Source organism: Carassius gibelio, chromosome B24 (assembly GCF_023724105.1).
Source record: "Carassius gibelio isolate Cgi1373 ecotype wild population from Czech Republic chromosome B24, carGib1.2-hapl.c, whole genome shotgun sequence".
Taxonomy (NCBI): domain Eukaryota; kingdom Metazoa; phylum Chordata; class Actinopteri; order Cypriniformes; family Cyprinidae; genus Carassius; species Carassius gibelio.
The window spans coordinates 2,613,935-2,641,770 of record NC_068419.1 but is presented as its reverse complement, the minus strand read 5'-3'; the positions used below and the strand labels follow the sequence as shown (position 1 = coordinate 2,641,770).

The 27,836-nt window shown below is 36.3% G+C and overlaps 1 protein-coding gene across 3 annotated transcripts; it reads right to left on the bottom strand.

Annotated features, from left to right (window-relative positions):
* Window positions 1–245: 245 nt before the first annotated feature.
* LOC128013530 (calpain-15) lies at window positions 246–26,096 on the bottom strand. Of its 3 annotated transcripts, XM_052596624.1 has the most exons (13): window positions 21,792–22,679; window positions 15,910–17,374; window positions 11,694–11,902; window positions 10,449–10,632; window positions 8,767–8,990; window positions 7,551–7,676; window positions 6,579–6,731; window positions 5,519–5,680; window positions 5,212–5,438; window positions 4,226–4,389; window positions 3,062–3,240; window positions 2,197–2,382; window positions 246–2,150 (listed from the first exon to the last, which is right to left on the bottom strand). In XM_052596624.1, exons 1-12 carry the CDS (start codon window positions 21,974–21,976, stop codon window positions 2,205–2,207), a joined length of 3,456 nt encoding a protein of 1,151 aa, XP_052452584.1. In that variant the 5' UTR covers window positions 21,977–22,679; the 3' UTR covers window positions 246–2,150; window positions 2,197–2,204. The 3 variants fall into 3 exon arrangements, with proteins under 3 accessions (XP_052452584.1, XP_052452585.1, XP_052452583.1); XM_052596625.1 differs by lacking the exon at window positions 21,792–22,679 and adding an exon at window positions 25,706–26,096 and having other exon boundaries at window positions 246–2,382; XM_052596623.1 differs by having other exon boundaries at window positions 246–2,382; window positions 21,792–22,678.
* Window positions 26,097–27,836: the final 1,740 nt, after the last annotated feature.

The following is a 27,836-nucleotide window of genomic DNA, read 5'->3' as shown; positions in this document are numbered from 1 at the left end:
CTATCTGGATCAGAGAAAATTCACAATACATTAAAAATATAATATAAAGTTGTAATGTAGAATAAAACTGTTAGTCCATCATTTCTGCACCACCAATGAATTTACAAAAAGTATAAGAACGCTGAGAACTCTATATAAATATAAGAATGTCTACTACATTAAACTGTGATATGAAAACTATTTTAACACTTAAAAAACAATACACTTCAACTTTAAGATGTGACAAATAGAAACAAGTCAGCAACTCATGTGTCTTGATTTAAAAAAATGAAACAAAGCAAAGACTTTATTAATCATTTGGTCCAACAGAACCTGAGATTGCAAACGAACCGTACAGATTTTAAACTTTTATATATATATATTTTTTGTCCAAGAATCAATAAAATATTCTACATATTATACTCCTGGTCGATAGAGATCTGTATAATTACAGCGAGTTCTTCTGATGGGATTGTGCAGAGGGGACCAGCGCTGTACAATTTACAAAAGAAAGACATAACGTGTGTGTGTGTGTGTGTGTGTGTGTGTGTGACGTCAGCCCAACACACACCAACAGAGGGAGACACTGAAGGACAACATTCAGAGGAAAAACACACAGGAGACGCTCAGTGCACAAGTAAATTCCAACACAGGTGAAAACATTCCCATGAGCCTCTGCACATCAGCTCGCGTTCAGCAGCTTCTCTTGTGCTTCTTTACTTAAACACAGCATTAATAAGTTAAAAGATGCTTCCCACATGTGCGGTCAAACACATAAACCCTTCCATTCAAATCAAGTATCGCCATTTGTCCTTACATTACCACTATACAGAACATGTGACCACAGAACAGGCCGCTGATTGGCTGTCAGAACGGCATTAAAACTAAATCTCAGAAAATACGTTGAGAACTCGGCACATTTCACCTTAAGATTAAAGGAAGAATCAAGATACAAGGAAATTAAAATTGTATTCAGGGCCTTTAATATACCCTCCCCCCACCTCCACAATTTCAGATGAATAAAAAACATTAAAAAAAAATAAACCTTATTATAGAAATGTGAAAAATCAGTGATATGATATTAACATTAATTTCTAATTATATTAAATAAAATTAAATCGTAACATTTGTATTACTGCTTAAGTGTGGTTTGAATAAAAAATAAAATAAAATAAAAAACCAGTAAACTATTGTTTTTAATTTAACATACTGGCAAAAAAACAAAAAAAAAAACAAATAGTATAGCCAGAATGCACTGTAAATCACTTTGGATAAAAGCATCTGCTAAATGCATAAATCTAAATGTAAATGTATTGAAGTAATAAGCATCTAGTAAACATATTCTTACATAAAAAAAAGAAAAAATGAAAACAAAGTGAAATGTCCAGATATGAAGGGAAAATTAAAGGGGGAAAAAAATCTAATATAACTGAAACTAATTATAGTAATAATATTAAGTATAACAATATTAAAATAAATCAGAAATGTCTAGAAGCCAGGAGTTTTACAGTAATGTGGATTTCAGGCAAAAACGTGCGTAATTGCCATGTAAGTTAAATATAATTGACACTAAAATAATAATAATAATAACAACAATTATTATTATTTTTACTATTTTTAAGTCAGAAATACATAATTTTAGGGGGAAAAAAGAATTGACATGACAAACAATTTAATACATTTGAATAAAATGAGTCTTAAAATAATATGAACAGAAGGGGAAATGTGCCTTATTGTCATAATAAAATAAAATAAATTATATATATATATATATATATATATATATATATATATTTGAAACTGAATTAATAATAATAACAATCCCTAAAAACAGGCTTCATTTTGCCATTTAAAAAAATACAAAATCTTTTAATTCTTGGTGAAATGAGCCGTGTGCAATATTAGGTGAGATCTGACGTCTGACTGAACGCAGGGAGAGAAAGTAAAGTCTGGTGACAGGACTCCAGGATGGATGTGAATGCTGCTCATCAGGACACGCCTGACACGGTTTGCAGTGGGCGGGGCTTGGCTCAGTGAGCAGACGTGTGATTGGCTCAGTAGTTCCACCCAGTCCCTCCCAGTGGCTGTGTGTGTGTTCTTCATCATCATGGGTCTGAACTCATCGTGGTGGTTTCAAGACTGGACAGTGTGTCTATGTGTGTGTGTGTGTGTGTGTGTGTGTGTGTGTGTGTGTGTGTGTGTGTGTGTGTGTGTGTGAGCGTGTGTCAAAGCGGCCGCGGTCTGTGCAGTCCGTCTGTGTCGGGCGTGAGCTGGGGCGAGTGTGTGGCTTTACTAGACGTCCAGTCGCCCAGAGACGCCTGCGCCGCTTTCCTATGAGCCAGTCTGTGTGTGATGGAGAATCCGGCGTTCCCCTCCAGCTGGGACAGGACCACCAGCACCTGCCTGAAACACAGGACAGGAGAAAACCTGTGTTAATGAATCACACTGCTGCTCTGAACGTGAAAACACACACAGAAAGCACCTTAAGGCACAGGTGAGCAGCAACATTATAATGCATTCAAACATACTTTCTTTGAATAAGAAAATCTGAAAATGCATTGTAGTGCGCTCACTGAAAAATGAACTTTATTAACATTATAAATGTATATTTCAATCAGTGGTAACAAGTAAAAAACATATAATTTTTTTGCAAACACCAAAGTCAGCTGTGAGTTGAAGAGAAAATTTGCTTAATTGCTATAAAAAAAAAGAAGAACAACAACAACAAATAATGGTTTTAAAAACAGACTTTTATAAACAATTTATGGAGGATAATTTGAGAGAAATTTACATCATAAAAATATTTAGTGTTAGAGAAGCATACAAAAATTATATAATTTAGTTAAAAAGTAAAAAGTAATATACATAGACAGTATATCTATAAATAGTTAATTATTGTTAATTATTGTTAATGTTTGTGTGTGTGATATGTATATATACGTTAAATATAAATATATATTTATAGACACTATTTAAATGATAACTAAAAAAGCATTAAGCTCTTCAGTACAGCAGGACTATGATGCTCTGTGAGACGAGCAGAGTCTGCAGGAATCAGAGACGTGAGAGAGGATGAGTTGACCTGTGCAGCGGCGGCACGCTGTCGATGGTCTTCAGGCTGCCGCGGGTCGACACCACATTGAAGCTGTCGCTACAGTCACAGGACACGTGGAGGTAGTACTTCGGGTGACGGTTCTCCACCACCACGATAAGCCCCGCCCACCCGTGAGTCAGGTAGTAACACGTCATTCCTTCCCGACCCTGATGAACAAAACACCACGTTACTCAAACTTTCTCGTTACTTCCTCTTAATTATTGTGGACCTTTTTCACATTTTCTCCAGGTTTCTCAGAAGAGGAAGTCATCACAGTTGGTTAAACATCTCTCTTTCTCTCTCTTTATACACACACACACACACACACACACAGTAAAATCTACTGTAAAATAGTAAATCAAATTATATAATATTGATAGAAAATGTACACACATGTGATTAATACTATATTTATGATTAGGTAATAAAAGTGTATTACATTTACAGATATACAACATTTTTACAATCATATAATTTATGTGTTAATTATATATAAACTATTATTATACAAAATTACTAAAAACGTCTAAATATATACATTTGTAATATATAACTGTTAATTATGTGTAATTGTTCACTTATAAATGACATTATTATAAACTATTTCTAATAGATAATATGATTATAAAATAAAAATATACTATAAATACTATTCTAGTATTTAATTATATATGCATCAAATAAATGCATAACAACAATATACATAATAGAAAATATTACATTATTCCCATGATTAAAAAAAGTTTGAAATGATGAAAAAATCTTAATAAAATACACGTAAATTGAACCCAATTTCCCATCATTCTGCTCAGTGTGATTTCTAAAAAATTAATTTTGTGTAATACACAAAAAAAAAGAATTAATAAAATCATGCAGAAACACTTCTCAGTATTAACTAGTTGCTTATTAGCATGCTGTTTATTAGGCACATATTAATGCCTTATTCTGCATGACTATATTCTAGATCCCTAAATACAGGACCTTAACAACTTCCTTACTAATTATTAATAAGCACCAAATTAGGAGTCTGTTGAGGCAAACTCTCAGTTAACAGTGAACATGTGTTCCATAATCTAAAGTGTTTGCAGTTTTCATATTTATCTTCATGCATTGGAGAAACGCTAGTGAAAGTTCTCCCTGCAGCAGGTGTACCTCATGTCTCTCTCCCTTGTTCTCCGTCAGCAGGATGATGGCGTCGGCGAGTGTAGTGGACACGGCCTCCACCTGCTCCACCATCACCTGTCTGGAGCTGTAGATGGCCAAGATGTACCCTGGGAAATCCTGACTGGGCCTGCGAGCGTTGGTGGGGCTGGACACTGTAAAAACACACGCATGCCTTCTTAAAGGGATAGTACACCCAAAAAGGAAAATTCTGTTATTAATTTCTAATCCTCACGTCGTTCCAAACCTGCAAGACCTTTGTTCATCTTCAGAACATGAATTAAGATATTCTTGATATAGACAGTAACACAACTTAAATGTTTCCTGTCCTAGAAACGGAGAAGGGACATCGGTAAAACAGTCCATGTGACATCAGCTTAATTTTTGCAAAGCTACGAGAACACTTTTTGCGCACAAAAAAAAACTTTGCATGAACACTTTTTCTCCCTCTCATCACCGTCTTCTGCCGTTATAGAGCATACCGAGATGCATTCGTGCGTGTCCCCTGAACGTATTCAAATGAACGTACACAACGCTGATTAAGTTGATCACATTAAAAGAGGAGAACACGCACATGCATTGTGGTACTCTCCATAACAGAAGGACAACAACTGTTAAATACATTTTTTAGTTGTTTTCTTTGCGCACAATGTATTCTCACAGCTTAGCAAAATTGAAGTTGAGCCACAGATAAGTTCTACAGATGTCCTTGCTAGGTTTCTGGGCCTGGGAACACTGCAGTCGTGTTACGGTTTACAGAGAGTCAGAGAGCTCTCGGATTTCATCAAAAATATCTTAACTGGTCTTCTGTAGATGACGGTCTTAGAGGTTTGGAATGACATGAGTGCGAGTAATTACTGACAGACGTTTTATTTTTGGGTGAACTATCCCTTTGATCTCATCTGAAATGATTCCTGCGGACTCTCCAGAGTGTTTGTTGTGATTAAGTGTATGTGTGTGTGTGTGTGTGTGTGTACCTGGTGTCGAAGCCCCCGTCAGGTCCATCTGCCAGTGATTAAAGGCACAGCAGACGACAGCGTACTCTCCCGGCTCCAGCATCACATCACATCCTACGAACTTCTTCACCGCGCGCTTGCTGTGCCCCAGCAGACGTCCCAGGACCAGCTTATTCCCGTTCCCAAACGAGGCCCGGAAGACCATGATGCACAGATCCAACAGGTGACTGTCGGACGTGTCTGAACGCCTGGAGGAGTGACACAGAACTGATGTTGTTGTTGACTAATATTTCATGTCTCGTTCTTTATTTATTTGGCTGGTGTTTACCTGCTGCCCTCCTGGAAGAGAGCGAACTCCAGCGCGGTTCTCTCCAGGACCGTGAGGGCGGTGACGGTTACCGGTTTATTCGCCCGGCTGGGGAAACAGCCCTGCAGACGAACTTCCTGCCAATCAGCATGAATCTTGCAGATATCCACCGAATCAAAGTACCTGCACACAGAACATACAATCACCACAAATCAAATAACAGGGTTTGTGCTCTAGATGTGGTGGTCTGCTGGATGATTGTGTATTACTGCATCAGATGATAACAATACCTGACTGGAATTCAATTAACTTTTAAATAAATATCATTATTTTGTCCATCTCATTTACAATAATTAAAGATCATGTATTAAATGTTTATAAAATTTTACAATTGTTAAAATGCTTATTTAAAATATAATATGCATTTAACAAAATTCATACATTTGTAACATTTGCAATAAATATAATGAATATAATCTTTTTCATTTTCAAGTGCATGTAGATCTCATTTGCCACCATTTAATTTAATGTACAATTAAAATGTTAAAGTAATATTTTTTATATATTTAGCAAAAAGTCTCATGTCATCATTAAATGATTTTTATATGAAATAAAATTGTAAATATGCTTTTTGTTTTAAAAAAATAATTTTTTTTCAATCTTTTTAAATAAAAATAGCATACATTTTTTTTTTATTAATATAGATTTTAATAATAATAAATAAAAAGGTGTAAAATGTGTCTTGTTTATCCCAAGTTCATCTCATTTGCTCATATGTATATAATTAAAAAATATATAGAAATGTAATAAATAATACATAATATAATACTAATGACATATGGCATATTTACTTCAAATTTTCTAATTTAAGTAGATGCTCGTCATCATTAAATATTGTGTTTATATTATTTAAAATGAATTGAAAATATATTTAATTAAAATTATTTTTTAAACAATTTTCAAATGTTTTCACTAAAATGAATAATATAATACAGTTCAAATGCACAGGCCACTAATGAGGTGCTCTTTATTTATGGAAAGCTCTGATGAAGCTCCTCTCAACTGAACACAGATGACTCACTTAATGAAGTCTCCGTACTCCATCCAGAAGACGCCTTCACTGCTGCCGTGTGCCATGAGCTCGTGACGCAGGTTCTGCGGCCAGTCGGCCCACTCGTCTGACCACGAGCCGTTCCAGGAGAACCGGCCCCAGGGGTTCCTCAAACGCAGCAGCCTGAACACAAACCAGAAGGACTCCTGATTTACAGCTCTGTCCGGTTTAATGACACGGGAGCGGCACGCGTGGCTCAACATATAAAACAACTCACTTAAGTTACTCATGCATGCTATTGCATGACCTCAGAAAACCTGTATGGACTACATTTTTTGTTCATTGCATAACTGCATGAATTATTCTCATTATATGCAAAGCAGTATGTATGTCACAGTACACAAAAATGACAGTTTGGTTTTGAAGTCATGGTTCGGTACGTTTTCAGGAACAGGAACTAAACCTACTCTTTCATCAAACAGTGGTTTACTGTACAAACTGATGCTCGGTTTTTAAATAAATGCAATTCAAATAAACAAAAACCAAATCTCTAAAGCAATGCTCTAAAGTTGAAATACATACAAATAATATGTAATACTTAAATTGCATACAAATGTAGATTATACACAAGGCAGTATCTACATTAACTTAAATCTAACCATATATTTGTTTCTACAATTTGTTCATAGTCATAACATTTATTTAGACATAATGTGAAACTAAATGCGAAGCTTATTGCGTTTATAGGACGACAGGTGCACTATATCAATGTCTAATGTTTTATTTAATTTTTTTGATTTAAGAATTGATGTTGTTTAATTGAAATGAAGAGTTTGAACTTAACTTCTGCATATGCAGAGGTTAAAACAACACTACTTACTGAACCGAAAAGCCCCACACTGAATATTTTTAGTGTGAATGTGTGAGCTACAGATCATCTTCTCTGTCGTATGGGTGAACAGACCCTTGTTGGACCTCATGCATGTTGTGAATGTGTCTGACCTGTAGCCCTGGACATCCCTGACGTCCAGTATGGAGTAGGCGTGTCGTGGGCGGAGCCCCAGAGATTCATAGACCGCATCATCCACCTTCATGTTCCCGCCTCCACAGGACGCCCCCATCAGAAAGCTGAAGCACACACAGACACAAACATCGTAACTCACTTCACAATTACACTACTACAGTGTAACACTGACTTATTTTAGTATCTTTGATACTTTTTTTTTCTTATAATTTTAAATTAGTTTACATATAGTCCATTAGAAATATTTTTTATTTTTTATTTTATTGTGCATTTTTGGTAATTTTTAATCTTTTTTTAATGTCTTTACAGCTTTCATTACATTTTAGTTCAGTCGTAGTTATTTTAGCACATCAAGCTAAACCAAGAACATTTTGAAAACTAAAATATATATATATATATATTTATTTTTTTTCGGTTTCAAAATTTTATATTTAATTTGATTTCAGTTTAAAAAAAATATTTCTAGTAAAAAAAATATATATTTTTTTAAGGATTTTAGTTAACAATAATACAAACCCTGTTATATAAATACCATATGAATATTCAAATTAAAAAAATAAATGTATAGCATATACAGCTCAAAATATTTTAACCTTGTTTATTTCTATTTTCTAGCTTTAATTATTTTTTTAATTCCACTTTTTAGTTTCAAATTCAAAATCAACAGAACTTAACACACCAGAATCACTAATAAAACAGTAGGACAGAAACTTAATCAACATTGATATTTATATTAAAATAGTAATTACTTCATTTAAAATGATTACAACAACTTTTAAATAATGGCTGAAAATATCCAACAGCGTTTCTTTTAGATATAATGTTTATTATAAATTCTAAAAAAATAATAATAGACATAATATGTATAAATTAATATTATTATCAATCTTTTGCAATATAATTTGCATTATTCTGCTGATATTGTATGTATAACGAATGCTAGTATGTGACACTAATTGTCTTGTAATTGTCAAGTAGCCCGGAAATACTTTGTATCGATCCATTTTGTGGGAATACACTTTAGATGTTCGCTCTTTTAATTCATTTATTGGCTTTTTGCCTTTATTATAAAAGGACAAAGGACTCCTTGTCATCTTCTAATGTGCCTTGAAATTAGCGAGTCCGGAGCAGTGAATAAATGACAGGGCTCACATTACAGGACAATTAGTGTAATGATCTGGAGTGTGTTTGTACCCCGCCTCTTTGCAGCTGAGCATCTTGGCCCATATGAGGTCCGTGTCGATGGGCTCTTCTCGAGGGTTGGTTGAGCTGACCTGCAGCATCAGACTTTCACACGGGGCGCCAGTGAGCGTCGCCAAACCCTCGATGGCACGGCCGGCCTGCAGCGCAAAATACGAGCCGTGCAGCTTCGCCAGAGCCTTTTCAATCAGGGCGACCCACAGCTGCCTCCGCTGAGCCTGTCCCAGAAAAAATATTTCAATTAACATAATAATACAGGCCATTAGCTGGAAGTAAAGCAACCAACAGGGATGTAATGTTTGCAGTAAAAAAAAAATGTTTTTAAAAATACAATTTAAATTTAGACATTTAGCAGATGGTTATGTCCAAAGTGACTAACAAATGAGGACAATAGAAGCAATCACAATCAATGATACACAAGTGCTAGAACAAGTCTACGTTAGCTAAAAGCAGTATACATAGTAAGTATTTATCTTTTTTTAATCATATAATAAATAAAAAGAAAACCGATATACTTGAAAATGAATGGAGCAAGCTAGTGTTAGAGGCTTTTTTTGCTTTTGTTAATCAGAAGAAAGTCAGAATTATAATTGTATAATAAATAAAAAGAAAATAGATAAAATGCAAGAAGATAAGATAAGATAAGCAAGTATGTTTGAAAAAAAGAAAAGAAAACAAGCAGTTAGTAAATAAATAGAGTGCGAGTCTGATAGGGGCAAGGTTTTTTATATAAAAGAATAGAAATAGAATAGAGAAAATATATTTAAATAAATATATATTTATAGCCTATACACACACACTACTTTGTAATAAAAAGCCTTTGTAAACTAAAATATATAAATATAATTTTAATTAATATAATTATGTTCCATATATTTAAATCCTAATAACATTTTCATGTTAATAGTAGTATATCAAATGTATACAGTTATATTCAGTAATAATAATATTTAAAATTAAAGTTAAATTCTTTAAAAATATTAAACTCTTAACAAATGTTTAAAACACTTTGAACTAATTTCTTAAATACTTTCCAGTAACGGTCTAAAATATCTGCATACATAATAAACAGTACACTAATACATACATTTACATTTACAATAAATACAACATTTTAATCTTGTTTACTTATTTTTCTGGTGCGGATTAATTTTAGATTAATTTTTGGCATAATAAAATCATTTAAAATATTAAAATTTTTACAACGTTTAAATCACTTTTTTTTTTAAACAACCGATTAAATACTTTCCAGCAAAGGTCTGAAATAATTGCATATATAATAATCATCAATAATAGCATACATAATTATCATTCCTAATATTACAAAATTATTTTACAATTGACAATTTAATGCTACATGACATTGTTTAGTTAGTTAAAGACGTGCAATTCTTTATTTTATTTAAATTACAAATATTTTTATTTAAATATGTCTTTATTTAGATACATTTAGATCTGGTTCCAATATGTATGCATCAAAACTATTTGCTGTTACAGTTAACTACAATTAATTTATCGCCACCTCTGGTTGTTTACTAGTACTGTAGGTAAAAAAATGTGCTATTATTTACTGTGTTTGATGACAATATTTGAAACTGTTCAGTGATGGCAGTTATCTCAAAAAATCATGATTAGTCTACGAATTGCAAGTATTTCTAAAATCAGTCCACACAAACCTGTGAGAAGAGCAGGAACCCGTATTCGTCGCAGGGCAGCATGTCGTCCACCAGAACCGTGGTCCACGTCCCGTCTTTACAGAGCCGCACCTGATACGCTCCCTCCTGACATATAGTTCTGGTGATCATCACACGCTCCACCAACTCGGGCCGCTCTGCGAGCACCGCCAGAGCGCTTAAAAACCTGTGAAGCACACCAGTGCGAGTTTGAGAAGAGCGACGCCGTGAACATTTCACTCCTACATCTCTAATCTGAGGCTGAAATGATTGTGTGCACAACTCATCAGCTAAAGGAGACGCCACTTGAGGTCATGTGACGAAAAAAAGTGTTTGAATGCATAAAAAGTTACTTCACGGTACTCCATAAAAAAGTAACTAATTGTGATACTTCATTACATTTGATGGGAAGTAATGCATTATGTTACTTTCTGTCACCTGAGCTTGCTTATTTATTTTTAATAATAAAACCCCCCAAAAGTTGTATTTTTGGCAACTGTAAAGGCCTTACTAGTTACTTGAAAAAAGTAATCTGATTACAAAACTCCTGTTACTTGTAATGCACTTCCTCCATCACTGTGCATAACACATACTGTTTCACATACCGTATTTTTCGGACTATAAGTCGCACCTGAGTATAAGTCGCATCAGTCCAAAAATACGTCATGACGAGGAAAAAAAACATATAAGTCGCACAGGACTATAAGTCGCATTTATTTAGACCCAAGAACCAAGAGAAAACATTACCGTCTACAGCCATGAGAGGGCGCTCTATGTCTTCATTGTAGACTACAGGAGAACTCTGGCGGCTGTAGACGGTAATGTTTTCTCTTGGTTCATTTCTCTTGGTTCATGTCAAATTAAATTTGATAAATAAGTTGCACCTGACTATAAGTCGCAGGACCAGCCAATCTATGAAAAAAAGTGTTACTTATAGTCCGGAAAATACAGTACATTTTTATTAAATGTGATCCTGGCTGTGAAAACTCAGCTAAAGTCATTTTATGGTGATTTATTTGATTTTCTACATAAAAATCATCCTTCACACAGGATAAAGAACATTCTGTAAAAATGTAATCGTGCTATCTTTAATACTGACTGAGTAAGCTCATGTTAAAGATTGAAATCTAACTCTGATGATTGTTATCTCATAATTTGATGTACAGTATCCACTAAACACACTGAGCTGTGTGCAGTAAACTAGTACTTCATTCCAAACACAGCTGTAGATAGATGCACTTCTCTTACCAGCAGTTTCCCAGAAGGCCTTGCAGTATATCTGAGGGGCGTGGCGTCCTGAACACAGACCACTTCACGCCACGATCCTTGAAGTTATTGCAGTTAATCTCGTGAGGGCGGAGCCACTTTTTGATTCGCTGCTGGACGCTGTCGTTTTCGGGGAACCCGACCGAGCGTGGACCGGGGGGGAAACTGTCATCCACGAAGTTCACCGTGTTCTACAACAAACACAAGAATTTGTGACCCTGGACCACAAAACCAGGCATAAAGGTCCTTTTTTTTACATTGAGATTTATACATCTGAATAAATGATCTTTCCATTGATGTGTGGTTTGTTAGGAGGACAATATTTAACTGAGATACAACTATTTGAAAATCTGGAATTTGAGGGTGAAAAAAAATATAAATATTGAGAAAATCATATTTAAAGTTGTTCAAATGAAGTTCTTAGCAATGCATATTACTAATGATAATACATTTGTTATATATTTATGGTAGGGAATTTACAAAATATCTTCATGGAACATGATCTTTACTTAATATCCGAATGATTTTGGGCTTAAAAGAAAAATCTATAAATATACCCCAAAGACTGCTTTTGTGCTCCAGGGTCACATTTAGTGAGATAGCGCACCCAAATCAACATGAATTTGCTATTATTAAATAATATTTACTTAACATATAAAGTTTTCAAATTTGAAATATATTCTGAATAAATATGCTGTGAAATTAATCTTAATTTTAAAATGTAGAAGTCACTCGCTATCATAAAATTAATTACAATTTTAATATAACATTTCAATAAATAGGATCTGTCCTTCACATTTATATAGATTTAACTTGTCACCATTAAATAATATGCATATATTATAAAATTTACTACAGTCTAGTCTAACAACTTTTTTTTTTACTAAATATCATGTGATATTTAAATTTAAACATACATACATATATATATATATATATATATATATATATATATATATATTTAAAAATATCTATTTAGACATTATTTCTCATTGTTAAATAATTTTTAATATTTTTAATTTTTAATAAAATTAATACATTTTACTACTACTACTAATACTGCTATTAATATTAAAACAAATAATAATATAACAAATTTTAATAAATAAGGTCAAAATAATTATTCAATAGCTTTTTTCCCTAAATGTATGACGTCATTTGCCATCATCAACTAATATGCATATGATATACACATACATTAAAGAAGTAATTGTTCATTTTTACCATTTTAACCCTAAAAATAGACAAACTTTCACCTTAAAACCTCAACTTCTGTTCACTTTGTTAGTGTGTACATCATTAAAGAGCCGACATGTTGTGCATCATATGAAGACACAGTGAAGAGTGAAGAAACATGTCAAATTCAAGTAAACCAGTCCAGGAGCTTCTGGAGCAAAAGTGCAGCAGATATTCTGCAGGAGCAATAAAGCTTCAGACGTATTCTCACGGGCAGCAGCAGCTCTCACCTGAGTTTCTTTTCTCTTTGCAGGAAACACGTGTATGCAGAAGAAATAGGGGTCATTTTGACTCCGGGGAGATGTTTAATTGCTTCCGCAACCGTTTCTAAAAATAAGCCTCCCAGGTTCGAAGCAGACGGACACAGAACGCGGCGCAACTGTGTGTTAATCCGTGTTCGAGATGTCCGAAATGATTATTTTTGTAATTTGCAAAAAATGTTTTAATATATAACGTGCAGACAAATACAGCTCAGAAGCATGTTCTAAACTTAATTTGTGATGCATTATCTTTCATTATGCAACATTTCAGAAGTGAGCACATCTGGGTCAAACCAAAGCTGCGCTCAGACCTGTTACGAAACATTCAGTCGGGCTGATCTGATCACAAGTAAACAGGCCAGAACGCTCTCAGATCAGATCACTCAGAGCATCTTCAGGGACGCGTTTACACTGGAAACACTAACACATCCTGATGTGCCCCAAAAACACTGAAGGACCATCTCGTCACGTAACACGCAACAGAAAAGCAAAAAGATGTACTTCATCTCAGAGAAAACCTAAGCATTCTCATCATGTTGCATCGAGCCTCCTGCAGAAATAAGGAAACCAGAGAACACATAAAATCTCAGATCACAAGAGGTCACTGAAGAAGCATTTGAGACCACGAGTGTCTTGAAGCAGCATCCAAATATAGATTTAAACTCTGAGATTATACTAACGAGTCATTAGTGACAGGTGATGTTGAGATCACGAGCTCTCTTTGGGATCATATTGTGATTTCTATCTTTGGTTTGAACAATCACAGTACTTTAAGAGGCATTTGACTGACCTTTTTTTTTTCTTAATGTACATAGATCTCATTTGTCATATAATAAGTAATTAATATAAAATGAAACTTTTACTAAAATATTGTAAAAAAAAAAAAAAAAAAAAAAAAAAAAGGTTTTCATTTCATTTGTATTTTATATAAAACTGACTACTTTTAATATGATATTTTAATGACATAATAATGGTAATTTGTTTTTAATCATTAAATATGTGTAGAATATAAAAATAGCTAAAATTTGAAGATATAAATTAGTATTTTCAGTAAATAATACGGTGTGAGATAATTTTTTTTCTTTTTAATTAATGTAGATGTCTTTTGCCATTTTTAAATGGCATTTTGTGTATATAATATACAATTAATTACTGTTATATTATATATATATATTTTTTATATATATATTTATAGTGTGAAAGGAGTATTTAATTAGCTTTTCAAATGTATGTAGATCTTTACATCAAGTAATATGTATATTATAAAAATAGCTATCATTTTAACATTGTGTAATAGTGTTTTTATATATAGTTAAATATTCTTCATGGATACAATGCAAAATAAGTATTTTATTTGTTTTTCATATTTATATATATCTTTTTTGTTATCATTACATAATATGTATACTGTATAATGGAAAATTATTTTTAATATGTAATATTTTAATACATGTAGATCTCATAAGCTATTTTTAAATAACGTATAGTTCATATGCACACATTTTTTTTATGTGCACACATTCACATGGGAATTATTTGTGCATTTTATTCAAAACATCTACGTAGCCTTGATTTATCATGGTTTAAGCATTAAAAAACATCTTTAACTAGAAAAATATATTAAGCACCTAATATGACACGAACAAATAGTTTTTATCAGTTACTGTAGATAAGCTCTCACTGGCATCAAACTGTGGCTCGTTTTGATTTCAACCTTTGGTTTATACCATCACCGGTCTTTAAGAGCAGAAAATACAAAGGTTAATCTGATTTGACCAATCTCAAGGCTAATATATAAAAATTAACCAAGACATATCTATTTCTCAGGACATCAGAGATATCAAGGAGTTTCGAAGTTCCTAGAAACACATCAGGAAGCTGCTGAACTTGTATTAATGAGTCTAGAAAATAAGTAAATCTAGTAAATCTCCTCTAACACAAAGTCTGAGCATTTTCTTTTCCAAGAAGGTCAGAAATATATCAAATATTCAGGAGATATGAGGCGGCTGTGTTTTTGATATTGGCTCAGCATCAGAAACAGAGCTGCGGTTTGATACCAAAGAAATGTCAACAGAACAGAGTAGCAGGATGTTTAGATTATAAGACATTAAAATATTAAGTTTTTAAATGAACATAAGGAAGCAAAATAAACCTAGCCTAATTAATAAACTACATTTATCTACATATGTTTACATGGAAAACATTGTGCATCTTTCAGGATTAAATTAAATTGACAATTTAAACCGAATTCAATAATTCTGACAAAATTTCTGTAACTGAAATTCATTATAATATCATCGTAATGTCACTTAAGCCACGTATCATTCCCAGGACTTAATTATTTGTTCATGCATTTCGGCTACTAACTTTATTTTATTTAAATAAATTCAATGAACTTAAAATAATCATTCATAAAGTTTGAAGCGAATTACAAAGGTGTTCACAGTGGGATGTATTTACATTAATCTTACGTCATAAAAGCATTTAACCACTTACATGACTAAGGGCTCTTCTTCGTGTGCATTTGAGCGTGGGGTTAAAACTAGACTAGAGCACCTCTGTTGTTAAAAACTAAGCTCAGCATTGATTCCAGAAAGAATCGCGATGCATTCCGATAATCTCAGAATCGATCTACGAATCACAATGCATGGATTTTTTGTCCTAGTCCTATTAAAACCCAACTCAAACTGACAGTGTCTTACCTCTCTACAGAAGCTGACAATATTTTCCAACAATTCCTTGGCTTCTCCCTCATCCGTGCGCCTGCGGGCCTCCACATTCATGCTCTCCCGGCGTTTGAGCGGCTTCGTGATTTTGCGCTGATTGAGGTACTGCTGAGGAGTGTGACACGCCACGCAATGCTTCATCCTCACTTCGTTCAACAGTGTGCAGGCAGGACACGTCCACTGAGAGGCGCTCTTGTCCAGCGCCAACGGGGACGAGACGGAGGAAGAGGAGGAGGAAGTAAAGGCACGCATGTGGGAGTGTGGTTGTTTCCGAGAACAAGATGAGCTGTTGGACGGCTCAGAGAAACCTTGCAATTTGGATGATCCACAGGCCGTGCAGTTGTCTGCACCCGTTGGGTTGCGCAACGTACATTTGGAACACCCCCACGAGCTGAAGTCCGGACTGGACGGTGACGCCGGCGTGAATCGCACCGACTCACCAAGTACATCTATGACGTCAGCGCCCGAACCCGGCCGTGACCTTCGACATGCATCACAACGGCCGGCGGATGATGAAGGAGGAGCTGTAGGGGCGGAGCATCCGGGGCACTTCCAAGAGGGCGGTGATGTGACTGGAGGGGCGGGTTTGTTAGGCTCCTCCTCTTCCAGCATGCTGAGGCGCTTGATTGGATAGTTATCTGATGGTGGGAGGGGCTTGGATTTGGTAGGTGGGCATGTTGAGGGTGATGTTGGAGAGGGGGCAGGGTTTGGAGGACGTCCAGGGGGTGGGACTTCCCTTCGGCTGCGAGGCACAGGGTTATTTTGAAGTGAGGACAGGGAAGGGGGCAGAAATGGGACGGGGGGCGGAGACGGGGTTTCGGATGGTGCTTGGGGTGGAGAATCTTCAGTTAGATCAATGAGAAGCGGTGCGGATGGTCCTGCTGTTTGTGTGGGAAACCCCGCCACAGGTGTGCGCACTTCTGGGACCACTAGCGCTTCGGGAGGGATTTTTGGTAAGGAGAGTTTCCTCGGACCACCGCATGCTGAGCATGATAACGCCACCGGAGTGTTTACTAAAGTACAGCGAGGACACGCCCACTCTGACGACCCCTCCCCTCCTAAAGACACCTCCCCGTTGGGTTCAGCGCACCGGGACTCCCCATTGGCTACTGGACCTTTGGCTTCTGGGCTGGAGGCGGGCTCTACTGGAGTGGGCGGGGTCTGCTTGGGTGGGAGGGGTCCGTTGGGTGTAACTGGAGCTGCTCCACACACAGTACACGAGCCTAATCCATGGAGATTGGACACAGTGCAACGGGGGCAGGACCATCGAGGTTCCTCAGCACTGCTGAGGCGCAAAATATGGTTCAAATCCGGCTTCTGCCGAGGAGCTTCACAAATAGAGCAGCGCAAGGAGCTGCTGGAGTTAAGAAACGTGCACCGCCCGCATGACCAATCAGAATTCCTCACGACTGCGGCCATCGAACCAGGAGAATGAGAGTGACTGAAAAAGAAAGAAATGAGAAACAATTACTGAATTAAAGTACACAAAAGAAAGCAGAACAGAATTGACAAAGAAAAAGGAATAAGTAGAGGGGAAATACAAATAGGATTAAATAAAGAGACGCATATGGAAGATTAATAATACAATGCACTAATAATAAACCAATATTATCAATATATCAATATATTAGCCTTATATATATATAAGGCAGGTTTGCTTGATCAAATGAAATTGGGCATATTTAAAACCAATTTATTTTATTGTTTTATGCTATGTTTGAGGCCATTTCAATGGCCTATTTTGGGTGGGTAAATTGGTAATAAAAGATAGGTAAAAAGAAAAAGTAGAAACATACCATGATGTAGACAAGCAGGATAAAAATTTTACATGCAAAAAGATGAAACCTACATATGATTTTTTTAAGGTGAATTTAAGGTGTGTGTGTGTGTGTGTATATTTTAATAAGCTGAACAAATGAATAAACATAATTTAACAAGGCGATAAGGAAAAAATGCATGCGAGAAGTCTCTCTACAGAAATAAAAATATGCAACAAAGTATTATAAAATTGCATAATATTTCATTATAATCCACCCTATTCCTTAGATGTAAACCACAAAAAAAATTCATATCAGTTGCCCATTACTATCAATTATTAAATACTCTTACTCTACATAAGAAATGACAGAGTAAAGATCAATATTTGATTAATTAAAAGACAAAATACCTAAAATGATAACAAGAGCATACAAACATGATATTGGGCAACTATGAAGACCCTTTCAAAACTGTTTTATATACTGTTGGTCTTTGGATCGGTTCCCTGTGAGCGTGCTGAGACAGTTGGCCCGAGTCTCCAAAAACCATTGCATACACGCAAGAAGACATTTGTACAGTGAGTCACAGTCATTAGCACTGGTCTAACAGAACTGGCCCTCATCCCACTCCTTACTGAGTGTGTGTGTGCGTGTGTGTGTGTGCGCATTATATGAGTGACTCAGTAGTGATACTAACCGTCGACTCAAGGAGGATCATGCTGATAAATAATGCAAAGAATTAAAGCTTGTGTGAGTGTCTGATCATATTGTGCGTGTGCGTGTTCATTCTGCAGTGCATGATGGGTGTGTTCGGTGACCTGTTTAAACTGCTGGAAAACAGCGAATTATAGGCGGAAATAGTTTTTCCAAGTAACGATCCAACAGCATTCCAACAACATAATGATTTTGGCTTTGGGCTAATGAACATCATATAAGAACAATGTTGACTAAAATTCATTTTAAAACGGTCACATCTGAGTCACTTAAGGAAAATCGAGGCAATCTGGGACAGATGAAATCTGAGCAAGGAAACCTTTCATTACACAAACGAGAAAAGGACACACAAGGTCAAAGAGAATTCATTTTTATGAAATATGAACATATGCATTCAGGTTTGATGTGTCCCATATACAGGGAGAGACTGTCACACTTTTACTTGTTTCTAAGCGTAGACTATATTCTTTAAAAGTCCTATACACACAAACCTTAAAGTCTCAGCTACAAAATAACTATTTTATTTGCATTTGCATGCCCACGAAAAAACAATGAAAGTGAACACTAAAATATGAAACCATTGTCTTAGCCAGTAAGTACTGCAATGAATACATTTCAATTCTCAACTTAATATACATGAAAGCATGTTTCCCAACAAACCAATTAAAAATATGATGACCCTGGCATTTTACTTTAGTAGACTGACTTTTGAAAGCAACACACTAAACCACGGCATGTGTGTGTGTGTGTCAGAGAGAGAGAGAGATGCACGGGGATAGTTTATTCTGAAATGTGATTGGCTGAGGAGATAGGAGCTTGTTACTATGGGAATAAATCCTCAGTAAAGCCTGAGAGAGCAGAAACTCACTTTCTCTCGATAAAACACTCAGGAAGCATCCTGATAATGATCATACACACACACAATAGAGACATACAGCTGGGTTCATGGACGACATGTCACACTGGGACGTCCTACAGCACAAAGGTCAAGATAAAGGTGAAGTGTGTTATTATATATTAAGTGGAAATGGTTGATCCACTAGGATGCTGGGCACTAGTTGACCCTCATGATCCACACGGGTTTGTAAAAAGAGTCTGAACAGAGAAGCAGCTTACAGTTTGACACGGATGGAAAGGGATTACATGAAGTGTTTCTGAAGCTGCCTGGATTCTGTTAACATGAGAAACCCTTTTAAATAATAAAAAAATAATAATACAAGGACATGTGGAGGTCTTGTACTGCTCAATCCTTATAAAAATAATATGAGGGAATTGTTTTAGCAGTAAGAATAATTCATATGCGCCATGTGACTCCAGCTGAGAGCTTGTTTCTTCTGTCTGTGGCGTGTCAGTTGTTAAAGAGGTCGCTGACAGCCGTTTGTTTCACTCCCTGAACGCCTGGAAATGAACAGCCGCGTACAGCAGATGGTGCTGTGGAAAAAAAGCGGATGTTTCTGCAAGCCTGACAGCTGAACTGCTGTTTTCTTTACATCGTATGCTCAGATGGATCAGTTAACTCGGTTAAATAATGTACACTAGCTTTTTCATATCTGTCCCTTAGGCTCACTTTCGATCACAGCCAAGGTTTCTTGTGCTAATGTTTTACTTTATGAGCGTTTTCAACCCTCTTTCTGAGCCTTAACATTAAACAGGGCATTTCACTATTGCGCAATAAAGACTTCTTTATGCAAATGACTTCACTTATTTTTATAATTAAGATCCACACACACACACACACACACAAGACTAAAAAGATGGCAATGACAAGACATCAAGTAGCAAGGCTGTTGGATGACTGGATAAGAAACTTTTTTTGATTACAAATTGTCATTTTTGATGCTCAGCAATTCTTCTCATTCACTTTAATTACATGCAAAACAGCAGCGTGAACAATCGACTGAATCTTTGCTATTGTGAGTGATCCATAGATAATAAAAGCCTCACAGACTTGGGTGAGAAAATGATGACCAAATGTTTATTTTTGAATGAACTATCGCTTTAAATGAACATCAGCGTACATGCTGATGTCACACAAACATGATTAACATTTGTGAAACAGAGAAGAACGTCAAAGATGTGTGTTATCAACACACACGAAACCTCACGGGTTCATGGGGAGCCCCTGACAAACAGCGTTAAAGGGAAAATCCTCTAGTAAAAAGATGCCTTCAGTCAGAGAGGCTGCAGTAGCATCTGCTAAAACCAAACCATCTGCTTATCACACACACACACACACACACACAAAACGTCCAAGACATTTCAGCTATACACTGTATTGACACACACTTCATTAAACATGATCCTACTGAACTACATACCTTCTGCTCAGCAAAGCTACATTTATTTGATCAAAAATACAGTAAAATGTTGAAATATAACACTTTAAAATAGCAGTTTTTTTATGTAATATATTTTAATTTATTCCTGTGATGCACAACTGAATTTTCAGCATCATTCCTCCAGTCTTCAGTGTCACATGATCTTCAGAAATCAGAATAATATGATGATTTACTGCTCAAGAAGCATTTCTGATGTTTACAGTTGTGCTGCTTCATATTTGTGTGGAATCTTTGATACTTCTTGAAATAGAAATCTTTTGTAACATTATAAATGTCCCTACCCTCACTTTTGATCCATTTAATCAGTCCTTGCAGAATAAAAGTATTCATTTCTTTCCCAAAAAAAAAACTTTTGAATGGTAGTAAAAAATTAACCAACAACAACAACAACAACAAAAAAGGACTCCTTATCAAAATTGTTTCCAAATGAAACCTAAGATTGAATTTGATCTGATTTATAAAGAAATTACTTAACAGTGGGTGAACATTTCCTTCAGAATAACATCCACAGATGAAACAGTCACAAAACCACCAGAAACTTGCACTGAAATATATATTCAGAATATATTTAGGCCTCAGTTTAAGAGTTCACTGAATTACATTTCCATGCATTTGGACTACACAGTTTTAAAAAAACTTAATGTGATGCATATTTGTCAGTGATACATGAATAAAACAGGCCAGATTTCTGTAAAAACAAACTAAATGTGTATTAAAATATGCAATAGCCAACTTAATATATCATTAATAATTGAATATTATTTGTTCCATATTTTAACCATGTACATACTTTTTAACTGAATAAATGTTAATAGTTCCACGATTCAATTTGAATGAATGCATTTTGATTGAAATCAAATCAAACTATGCCAGTGACCTTTTTCATTGATGCATGACTGACAAATATTAATCACACTAGGTTTATTAGTAAACTGTGTGATGATCAAGTGCATGCACTTTAGGCCTAAATATTAGTTTGAGCATGTAAACAGTCAATCTGACACCATGTTGACTTTAGGTCAGCTGATGAGGCGATGCACGTGTTTACCTGCGCTCTCTATGAGGGACAGGCTGCTGCTGCTGCTGCTGGCGGGTGATGAACGTGGTTCCCCACACCGGACTGCTGTGGCTGGTCCTGAGCCAGCCCATCGGAGCGGCCGGTGGGAACGGAGCCGTGCCAAACCCGTGATCTGATTCTCTATCCGTGGTCAGAGACGACGCAGAACTCCCCATTGCCACGAGCAACTTAGAAACGCACACGCTGCGTCCTTCTGTTTGTCTTTCATGCACATAAATACAGTCAAACACAGAGGTCAACGGGTCTCAAGCTCAGTTCACAGGGTCAGACATCTTTAGTCTGCCAGAGATCAACATCAGGAAGTGGCTGTGATTGACAGCGCTCATGCACACAAGCGAGTCTTATATATAATCCACAGTTGCAGTTTTCCCCAAAGGTGTGCGAGGGCCACGAGCCCTCAGGTGGTGTTTAACCTGCCATAACCTCGCCTGAGAGGAAGAACGACGGTACAACACATTACTGAAGCACTAGAGACTAAAACACTCTGTTTAGGGCTTCAAAAGAGAAAGTTTGACGTAGCGAGAAAGTTTCCAGTCTCCAGTTTTTCTATGCGTCTGGTTGAGTCACGGCGCAGTCCCTCTAATCATGTCCGCTGCCTGTCTCTCTCTCTCTCTCTCAGTCTCTGTCTGTCTGTGGCTCATCTTTCCACAGCTGTCACCGGGATTACGATGCGTCACATTTCATCCAGCCTGCAGAAGCAAATATTCCTTTCACCGCAAACAAACATCAGCGTCCAGAGAACAAGCATATCAATCTGTGTGCATCTACGCATGCGATTGGGTGCATGTATGTGTGCGTGCATTTAATCAACGATGCATGCGAAGAGCAATTTTAAAAACTATTTCTACACGGTATAGTACAACCTGTTAATAAAAAAATCTTACTTTTAATTACAATTCAAGAGCTTTTAACTAGTAGAAACAGGCCAAATTTATATTGTAAAAAATATTTTTTAAATACATTTGTTTTTATTTCATTTCAACATTTTAAAGTATTTTTGCTGATACCAATAACCACCATTACTTAATGTCAAATATGACTGATATAATGATTTTTCATGCGTTTGCATGCTTACATTTTTTTGTTGGAAAGTTCAGAAAAAATTATTATTAAAAAACACCAGTAAAAATGTAAAAATCATGGTAATATCTGCCGATACAATCTAAGCCACCAATATTCTGTGCATACCTTGTAAGCTCTAAAAAACGAATCAGTCAGATATAAAAATGGCATAACATGACTGTGCATGCATGTGTGTGCAAACCCCTGTATCCGTATCAGTGTGAATGCGGCTGCGCATGCATGTGTGTCTCCAGCATCAGTGGACTCAGATGACACAGAGAGGGTTTCTGACCCAGCGGAGGCCCTCAGCGAGTCAGACTGCAGGTGCTGCAGTGAATCTCGTCCTGCATGTGTAGATCCAGCTGCTCATCTCATCTGAGTCTCATCTAAAGCTCGTGCAGATGTTCATAATGTGACAGCGACGGCTGTGAAGGTTCTCATCTGTCTCTCCAGCCACCGGAGTATCAAGTTTGACACTCAGATCGCGACTATGAATATTTAACGGCGCAGAGAGGCTCGGGTGAGGTGCAGTGGTCTCGGGCCCGGTGAGGACATGAGTGCTCCGGTTCCGCCGGTCCTCCGGTCCGATGTGGGTCTCAGCTGCGGTCGAGCGTCAAAAGCATCGGGATGGATGAAACAGACAGATCCCTGCTGCAGTCCAGATGTGCGGTGCGGCTCGGTCCCGCTCGGTTCTTTTTGCCGGTTCGGTCACTTATGATTCGGCTGGAGCGGATGATGATGATGATGATGATGATGCCGCGCACCGCAGAAGCACACACAACAGCCAAACCGCAGCAGTGTTTTCATGCATTTCCTCACGGGAATCATGATGAAAGCATGCGTGTGTATAAAGCGAAGTTTGATGTGCATGCCTATGCTCCAGTTATTTATTTGATTCGCTTCTTAATTCAGCCCGTTTCTCTCCAGGACGCGCAGACGCGCGAGGATTACGGCGAGTCAGCAGCGCGCATGCGCAGATGTGACGCTCACCCTCTGCCACAGGACTCGGATTCTCTTGTTTATCTCGTGTATAAATATATACACTAATAATCTAGAGACAATAGGTGGGTGAATTTCACAAACCCAGTCGAGAGCACGTCTTGGTCATTTTTCATCTCAAAATCATAAAACGACATATCTAATAAATTATTATTTAAAAAATATAAACTATTTCAAAAAGTTATAAAAATATGTTTTTTTAAATTTAAGATTAATTTCCATTCAGAATGTCGTGGGAAAAGACCTAACGAATAGAAAAAAAAATGAAGGTTGAATGAGCTTTGGTGAACATATTTGGACATCAGTTGTGTGTCTTGCATTGTACTTGTAAAGCTACTCATTTCTTCTATATTATGAGACATACTGAAGAAAAGTTAATAATATTCCAGTTTAGAGCATTATTATATGAGAAAACAAATTATGCTAACTGCATTGATATGTACAGTATGCAGAAAAGGAAGTGTCCCTGTCATTGTTATTCATTACTTAGTTGCATTATTAAATATTCTTAATACAAACTTCAGAAACTGGAGCTGTGATCCATGACATAGCAACATCAGTTGAATTTGAGCAGTAGGTCAAATGTGTTGAGAGTTTGTTAGTTAATTAGGTGTGTGTGTGTAAGTCATACACAGGAGATTCTATGGAAATTAATTTATTGCACTCTCTCAAGAACTCAACTGATAAAAACCAGTCTGACAAGATCTTACGCACGCATACGACAGCTACAGATTCTTGTGGTGTGAGAGAGCCGATGTGTGAAACAACTAACTGAAACCACAACAGACTTGATTTTGGATCGTGTTAACAATGACAAAACATGCATACAATATTTAAGGCATGTGACACTGATGACTGCCGATTCAGGAGAAAATGCGTCACTGTTCAAACACACACATACGCACGCACACACACCTTCTTCATAATGAGTCTCAATGAGCTCAAAAGACTTCTACAGAGCTGATACTCAAACTCTGTGCCCCAATAGACTGTTTTTATTTTAGAGTTCTAAAACATTATTTGTGCATTTCCTGCCTAAGTTAGCTAATTAACCACACACACACACAGTAACACTGTATATTCAGAGCCAACTGACCCATGAGAGACAGACAGATTGCTGAATACATATACAGACAATCTACTAAAACTACTATACTTCATTATTCTTACAAATGAAAATTGAACATGATCTAAAAAAACAAACAAAACAAAAACAAAACAAAACAGAAACAGAAATGAGAACTACAGAGAGAAAAGATATTCAGTCTGAATGAGGAATTGATGATGATTGATAAGTATGGTTATATTATTCATAAACATGAGCTTCTTTAAAGTCATTCATATCACACACACACACACACACACACACACACACACACACTCAGTTCAGCTCAACAGTTAGATGTTTTACACAGCACTGCTTAACATACCAAATTTTAGCTTCTGAGGGAAACTTCCATATCTCCGAATTCACTTCCTAGTTCAGAAACATCAATAAACCAGAGCCTAAACCAGAGCCTAAACCAGCACGTAACCCCTGACCAAACCAGAGGTTAAACTATAAAGAAACCAGCGTTCGAGTTTAGAACGAGGAGTTCTCTCGGTGGCAGAGTGTTACATTGTATCACTTCGTCAATGAAGTTTTAAAAGGATGAAACGATACAATGTAACATTCGATGCGACTGTCGCTCGAACAATTAAAGAAACAGAACCCGCCAAAACACAGCGTATGGAAACACATACAGGCTACATCATATTACATACAGCTTGATATATGAGGTTTTTTATTGGCTGTTTAATCTGCGTTAGAAAAGTGATCTTACTTGTGAAGCACAGGGGGACCTTTGGATGGACCGATGATCTTCTCTTCCTTGATTTGCCCGTTTAACTTTCCCTTCTGTTGTCCGAAACGATTCATTTCCTCCCCAAACCCTTTATTCAAATACGTATTGACCCCCCACGAGCTCTCTCTTCCTCCAATCCATACTCGTTTGTGGGTGAGTTGATGTGTGATCTGGTTGGTTTGATAATCTCGCAGGGTTACTCGTGCTCCTCAATTGAAATAATCACAAGAAACAGATCGCCGCGCATTCGACGTAAACCCGCGCTGGAACCCCGCACTACGCTGATAAGAATGCGTAGCTCTCGTTCAGAATGCGGATTTCTCAAACTCGATTCCCAAAATGCCTTGTGTGTGTTGGAGAGAGATAAATTCTCATTGGACCGCGAATGTTGTCGGACTATAAAACAGTGTCCTTGGAATACATGGTTTTTTTCCTACAGGGGGCGCCTTACGGCTCAGAAACCTGAATCGTCATTGAGCCGCGTTCAAATCCCACGACGGTTTTTAGTTATTATTATTTTTTTAACTGTACATTTGAAAATCTAAAACTTACAACGATTCATATTTGAAAATTTAAATCACAATCTGTGTCAACAGTGTTTATAAAAGTATATATATATATTTTTAAATCCTCAATCAGCCAATCGTGATTGGTCCATCCCGACTAGCGTTGAGAAAAGTAACAGGTATCAGGTGACGTGCCGTCTACCGCAACCGCGTCTTGACAATATTTTATTCACGAATAACGACGGTATGGTATTTTAATGCTCGCTGAATTGAAAATAAAATGTAAAGGCTATTAGGATATCGTACTTGAATAATTATAGACAACCTCTAGGTCGCTACGCTTTATTTTCCACAGCCTCTCTATCTCTTTCTATGAGAGAGACTCCCGGATGTAGTTTAATCGAGTCGGTTTTCTCAACTAAAACCGAAACTGACCCTGTGGTAAATTATATAAGGATGATACGGAATACACTAAACATATCTAAATATTTTAATATGGATATATCAAAACTTTATTCTAATAATAAATAATATTTTTTTCTAATAAAAAATAGACTGTTTAAAAACGTAACAGTTTGAGGAAACATTTACTGTGAAACTGACAGGCGACACAGTGATTAATAATTTACATGCACATTGTATTTTCACTATAACAAGAAAAGCGGTGACTTGAGGCGCCGCTATTATTTTGAGGGTGATTTGCGACATCTAGCGGAAGAACGATAGTACTACTAAACTTCAGAAATAAACTGTGTCTAACTGATGGAAGATTGATTAAAAACGTTCCAAGTGTTCCATCTAGTGGTAAACAGTGGAAGTTCTGAGAAAATAAGGTCTAAGATTTCTTACTCTGTTAATGGATGCATGCCATTCTTATTAGAGCAGGCATATATAATTATAATCATAATTCTAAAGAAATATTAAGGCTTATTTGCAAGTTATAGATTAAATATATAGTTTAAAGAAAGACAGAAAATGTTAAAAGTCCTTAGTTTAATTGAGTTTGATTATATTGGAATGAAATATCTATTTAAACGGTAAGCCAGAGAATAATTAGTAATAGAGTCATAAAATAATAACATAATGCAGATGCATTTTGGTGCAGTGATACTTCAAAGGACTTTGTAGCTATTAATCCAGCGGCCACTTGCATAAACATAGTGTGTTAAGACTTTGTCTTGAGAACTAGACCAATTAGCAGTTAAATCAGTCTTTTCAGATTCAGATTAGAGCATTTTATGTAACTGATTTTTAAAGAGTCTTGCAGGAAAAAAAAGCATTTATGCAAAGAAAGCAGTTTATGCAACTGGCACCAAATCTTGGGGTTGTGGGGGAATAAAAGAAAACCCAAACTTCCCAGTTTCATTGGCATTCACCATATATTCAACAGTCTGTTCTTATAGCAGCATGTGAACAGATTTAATCCCAGTAATTCTGTGTCACCCGCTGCATTTGTGCTTGTATAATACATGTTTCAGGAAATACTACATTTGCCAGGAGTTTGGGCTTCTCCCTCCAGTATTTTTGGATTGTTTCCTATTTTGGGTTTCACTCCTATTTTCCCTCTGTAAAACATAAATAATAGTATTTATATAAGTCTATTC

What these genes read in the sequence shown, in the direction of transcription:
- LOC128013530 (XM_052596624.1), bottom strand. Translation starts at nt 21,976, where the DNA reads ATGGGGAGTTCTGCGTCGTCTCTGACCACGGATAGAGAATCAGATCAC. An exon ending in AGGGATGTCCAGGGCTACAG is followed by an intron (nt 6,732 to 7,550) that starts GTCAGACACATT and finishes GTTTGTGTTCAG; the next exon opens with GCTGCTGCGTTTGAGGAACC. An exon ending in GACGGGGGCTTCGACACCAG is followed by an intron (nt 4,390 to 5,211) that starts GTACACACACAC and finishes GTGTTTTTACAG; the next exon opens with TGTCCAGCCCCACCAACGCT.